Source organism: Meleagris gallopavo, chromosome 6 (genome assembly GCF_000146605.3).
Source record: "Meleagris gallopavo isolate NT-WF06-2002-E0010 breed Aviagen turkey brand Nicholas breeding stock chromosome 6, Turkey_5.1, whole genome shotgun sequence".
In the NCBI taxonomy this organism is placed as follows: Eukaryota; Metazoa; Chordata; class Aves; order Galliformes; family Phasianidae; genus Meleagris; species Meleagris gallopavo.
This window is the reverse complement of record NC_015016.2, coordinates 27,599,017-27,604,764: the sequence shown is the minus strand read 5'-3', so window position 1 is coordinate 27,604,764 and position 5,748 is coordinate 27,599,017. Positions and strand designations below refer to the sequence as shown.

General features: G+C 42.3%; 1 protein-coding gene across 1 annotated transcript in view; it reads right to left on the bottom strand.

The window, feature by feature from the left end:
- Positions 1-5,748, bottom strand: part of TSPAN13 (tetraspanin 13) — a 27,295-nt gene that overhangs the window by 18,018 nt on the left and 3,529 nt on the right. Inside the window, exon 2 of the mRNA XM_031554043.1 lies at positions 62-148. Coding sequence (XP_031409903.1) covers positions 62-148 — 87 coding nt within the window. The remainder of the gene's footprint in view (positions 1-61; positions 149-5,748) is intronic.

Here is a 5,748-nt window from a genome sequence, read left to right as displayed (position 1 = left end):
CTGGGAGGGGGGTGGTGGGGAGATGTGCCCTCAGAGGGGGCGAAGGGAGGATCTCAGGTACCTGAGGGCGATGGGGGGAGGTCTGGCATCTCCTCAGCCATTTTGTTGTTTGGGAAACCGTGGAGGTTCCTCCCTTCCTTTTCCATATCTACCTTTGATGGCTTAATTCCTTGTGTAATCAAAAATAACTACTCGGGGATTTGTTTTTCCGGGGCATTTCAGTATTACAAGCAGTTTGTCTGTATATTTCTTATTAAAATTATTATCGTATTTTTTTTCTTGTGTCTTTTTACTTTTTTTTTAACAAGTTTACCTGTGTGTATTTCCTTCCCTTGAGAATTAAATACTTTTTTATTGCAGGTAGTCAAACAGTGATCTGTCTCTATTGCTTCCCAACAGTCTTACCAATGTTCTAATGCTCTTTCCAATGGACTGGAGCGCTGCTCCTGCTCACTGGAACTCTCTAAAAGCTTGTGCCTGCTGTGGAATCATAGAATCACTAGGGCTGGAAAAGTTCTCCAAGGTCATCTAGTCCAACAGTCAGCCCATCCCCACCATTCTCAGTGACCATGTCCCTCAGTGCCACATCTACATGGCTCTTGAACGCCCCTAGGAACAGTGACCCCCACCTGCGCTGGGCAGCCTGTTCCAATGCATCGCTGCTCTTTCAGATAATGTTTTTTCCTAATATTCAGCCTTAATCTCTCCTGGCACAACTAAAAGCCGTTACTCCTGATCCTATTGCTGTTACCTGGGAGAAGAGGCCAACCCTCACCTCGATCTCCTTTCAGCAATTATTATGAACTGCTTTGGTGTGTACACCATTGCAGGATTAGGATCCAAGACATATTCTTATCTTTTTTGGGTTTCATAAAGAGCATGGTGTTCCTCCAGCCAGGATCACTTGTGATGTTTGTGCTGGTACACAGCACTGCAGCCTCACTCCATCAGGGTTTGGTTCTAGAGAAGTTGCTGGTGGTGGTTGGTTCCTGGTCAGCAGCGGAAGCTGCATCTTCTTTCTGATGAATTCACAGCAATTCTTAATAGGAACTTGTCATCAAAACAATTTAAGAAGGAAATTCCAAAAACATTTTGTTCTTTGTAATTTGGCTGGCAGCCGTCTGCTAAGGAAAGCCACAGCAAGCTATCAGTCCCTGCCAGCAGTGAGACAGAGAGGCTGAACAGCAGCAGCCTTTGTCTTTCCTGGGCTGTCACTCAGATCTTTTTTGGAAACATCTTTTTTCTCATGCTCTTTGATATTTTGCCAGACTTCTGCAATTAAATAAAACGCTTTCCCCCCCCCCCCCTCCATGAAATGATGAAGACTGGTGGCTCTTTTGCTGATACACATCTATCTCTCAGCTGCTAGCCAGGCAACAAATTAAAAATTCTCCAATGTTTGTGACCACAAATTAAATCTGAATGCGCAACAGCTGCTGAAGGTTTCTGTTTGTTTCTAAACTTGTCAGACACAGTCTGTCTCTGCTGCTGGAGCTTTGCAAGGTGACGGGTTGAGTGAAAAATACTTTGTGTTTTCTTTTTCCCTTGCTAATTAAGCTGCTTTGATTTTGCAGGCAATTGGGCTTACTGAGGATACATATTTACTGACTTGGGTTACTGGCCTTATTGGGCCACCATTCTGTTCTTTTGGGGCCCAAACCCACCAGAAGGCAAAGCCAGTAGAAAATCACTTTCTTGGATGCAGTTTCCTTTTAGTTTTGTTGCAAAGACCAATTTCAGAAATGGTTTGAATGGTTTGTTGCCTTCTCAATAGGAAACAGTACCTCAAATGTATACGCTTTCCTAAACACAAGAAGCCATCAGCCTATCAAATGTTTTTTGTTGGATTTTGTTGCAAATACTTAGGTATAAAGTTACTGTACCATTGTTCCTTTTGTTATCAGGCTGAATTATTCAATACTATCACCCACTGCCCTTCTTCTAAGAAGATCTCTTTCCCTATTAATTATTAAAAGATGCACCTTCATGTTGTTAATTAATGCCAGTATTTCTTACCAAGGGACACAGCTCTTACAGTGCAGCCTAATACAAGATTACTTCTTCAGATCCAAGTAGGCATCATATCCTCTGCAGCTTGTTTTGTACCCATTTGGGGCAGTTATAAACTCTACAGGGCACATCACATCTGGTACAGGTCATCACAGGCTTCAATTAAGTAAATAGAGCTGTGACAAATGAATGTAGCCCGGGTCTGGGTTTTTTCTCCCCTCACCTCTCCAATTCTGTTCACAAGTTATAGAACAAACTTGGACCAGCACGTTTAGGTTTAGCATACAACTTGCTGTTCCATTGCTGAGCGGTGCTAAGTGCTGTCACTTCTGGTGGTGGTCGGAAGTACATCAGTACTGCTGTTCCTATCAGGCTGAAACTTTGTTCTCATTCTGGCTCTGGCTGGAACTAGACTGTCTTAATTTTTTTTTTTTTTTAATGGATAATTTCACATTGTTAGTTTCCAAAGGGCTCTTCTGCAGTTGGGGAAGAATCTTTCGTTCTTTGTAGAAAACTTCTGCTTGATTTTTATCTTTTTAAAGCTTAGTTGTTTAAACAGCTGCTCCAAATGAGGACTCTGAGTATTTGTCTCTCCACCCTTTTTCTTTATAGGGGACAAATGCTGCACTCCCATGCTACAATAATGCAGAGCTGCCTGGAACAACCAAGAGCAGAGTTTGCCCTTTCCTGCTCTTCCCCCACGTTTCTGATGCCTATTCTCCACTTCCTTGCACTCTCTTTGTTCTCCTGCCCTTCTTTGCTGCCTTTCAATGCCACTGCTGGCAACAGGAGGAGCGACAAGCAGTGTGAATTGGCTGTTCTTCCATGGGAAACTGCAATAGGGGATTGTGCACCGCACACTTGTGATGCTGCAGTCCTCACAGATGGGACAAAAAGTAGTGCTCCTGGAGGGAGGGGGGAGGGATTCTGCAGTGCTACCTGGGCTCAGTGCCAGCACACTTCTTGCAGTTGAGCAGAGCTTCAAACAGAGATGCTTTGGTAGCTCACTGTCTGTTTCTATTATAGACTGTGGTAATTTCAGGAAGATTTTCTGCTTGGGGCCTTCTGCTGAAACGCAGTGAGAACTGAGCCCTTCGGGAAAAACCTTTTCTGTTTCTACTGCAATCCCATGTTTTTGTTACTGCTTTATTTTACTTACTATGTGCGTGAAATCTTAGGATCTGTGTCACTTCTGAGGTACACATATGAAATGCAGAGGCACAAGAGTGTCTTAAAGTACAAACCGTTGACTTAAAACATGGTGACCCTTTCTCTTGCTCCCTGCTATTATGGAGTACCTAAAACATTACAAGTGAAACACTGTTTGCAGAAATTGATTTTTATCGCTTTATTTTCCCTGGGTTTACAATGAGTACTTGACAACACTCTGAGTGGTTCTTTCTTTCTTTGTCTTGCAGTCATTTTTCTTCCCCTGTTGTTTGTATAAAGTCTCTCATGCACATCAAAATCAGGGAGGGAAAAAGCTGGGTAAGGTGAGCCAGGTGTTTGCTGCAGTAGGAATGTCACATGTGATATCTGTACAGTAATTAGTATCAGTTAGCATTCAGTTTGACTTTCTCTTCTAAGATGTGTAAACAAAGGGCCAGTGATAGTAGGAAAAAAACACATAGTGAGTCTAAATGATATCAGTTGTGCTGCAAGACAATCAGGCTTGTTAAAAACCACTGCTAATTCCATTGGGATTTTTAAGGAATGTGAAATGCCCCTTGAGCAATTTTTTTTTTTTTTTCCAGCTGTGTTTGCCAAAGTATTTCTGTTTGCTTTGTTGTGTGGTTTCTTCTTGTTTTATTTTTATTTGTTAAGCCTAACATCACTCTTTGGGGTTCCTTTGAGGGACTACAGGACAACTGCAGCTGATAATGTTACAAACAGTGATGTCACATTTGTCGCCATGATGATGCAGTATCTTGAAAATTTCCCATATTCCTTTTATACACACAAAGTTGTTCCATAGGATTGTTTTTAAGGCTTTCTGCATCTGCCCTAAGAGGAAGCCAAGCATCTGCAGTCTAAGTTGTGTTCCTAATATTTACGGTATGCAGCTGATATCTTAAATGGTTAGTTTTAAGGTGCACACATGATCAAGGGGACGAGCTTCCAACTAGCTTATCATGGGATGTGCAGAAGGCTTATCCTGCCTTGGCAGCTGGCCATGAAAGCGTGTCCCTGTGCTTGGCACAGAAATGTGCCTGTCGTTTGTGGGTAACTGGGGCCTGTGCTATGGTGAACAAAAGTCTGCAAAGGAAAATGATGTGTATAATCTGTGTGAGTTCGATAGTGCCTCGCCATGGAAAGCAGCAGGTCCCTGTGCCTGGCCATTTCTCATCACTGTTAAAGGATGTTTGAACCACCTCAATTATTCAGTCATATCAATTAGTCACCTTGGTTTCCAGTAAAGGAAGAGTATATGGAATCAATAAAGCATGCACTTAAAATTTGGTCTGCAGCAAAACGATTCTAAAGAGCTGAACCAGTGCCAGTGTCCGGTGTCCACATCCTAGATTTTTACTGTTTTGTTTTGCAAGGAATTTACTGTGCCACAATAGGCACTGGCATGCAGTCGTGAGTTTCTTCCTGGAACAAAACCAGTTTCCTGGCACTACCACAGCACTTGTGCCATTCTACCCCAGCCTCAAGGCAGCCCTTTCTGGCACCAGGCAGGGAAGGACCACACAGGCAAAGCTCGCATGTTGGAGGAACCTTTGCTGTGCTGGGAGTGCCAGGCACAGACACACAAGGTGTTGCAGAGGTGCTTGCAGTGATGGGCATTACAAGCCAGAGGCAAGGGAAGCTCAAATCTAGCATACAGAATGAAATTGCTTATATTTTTTGGAATGGAAAATTCTTCTCTGAAGATAAAGCTCTTTGGGACCCTTATTTATTTATTTTTAGTGAAACATTGTAGATGGAGAAAGGGAAATTAGGACAAGAAAATATGCCACTGTAGTACAGTGGTTAGAGCAACCCACAACTAGGTCAGAAATCAGCTCCTCCTAAAGCACAAAGATGTAGCAGTACTGGGTTTAGTAATTCTGGCAAGTGGTTACAAATGACAAACAATGAATTAACAGTTCAGTCTCCTTCGACTGACAGATGCTAGGTGTATTCTTTGAGAAACTTTCTGACCAAAATCACAATGGCATAAAGCTCTTGAGTTAAGCCTGGACAGTTAAATCGCTCTTAGAAAGCTCCTTAGACTGGAGTCTTTTTGCAAGAGAAACAGTGACAGGCAGGCATGAAGCCATTGTATGGGACTGAGCCGCTGGGTGTCCAGACTCACTGTCTAAGCCTTTCTTTAAAATTCCATGATCTACCATGCAGTGGGTGAAAATAACATTTGAGTGTAACGATAGCACGTCTGCTTGTTAATGCAGCTGATACCCATTTCTTTTGAATTGTGCTTTGAAAAAAAAATTGAATTTTGAGTGGTGCTTTCCAGACAAAAGATGGACTTGGTGAAGTTTGTCCCTGTTATGCTTCTGGACAGGTGAGATTTGAAGGAAAGAAAAAAAAAAGAAAGGAAGAAAGGGAGAAAGGAAAAAAGAGAGAAAGAAAGAAAGAAGGAAAGAAAGAAAGAAAGAAAGAAAGAAAGGAAGGAAGGAATACTCCAGGACTCTGTATTTTAAAGGGAAAGTTTGTTTCGGAGGTCAGCCTTCTGAAAGTATTAAAAGAGGCAAATACTCATTTAATCGATTTGTAAACAGTCCTTGGGATTTT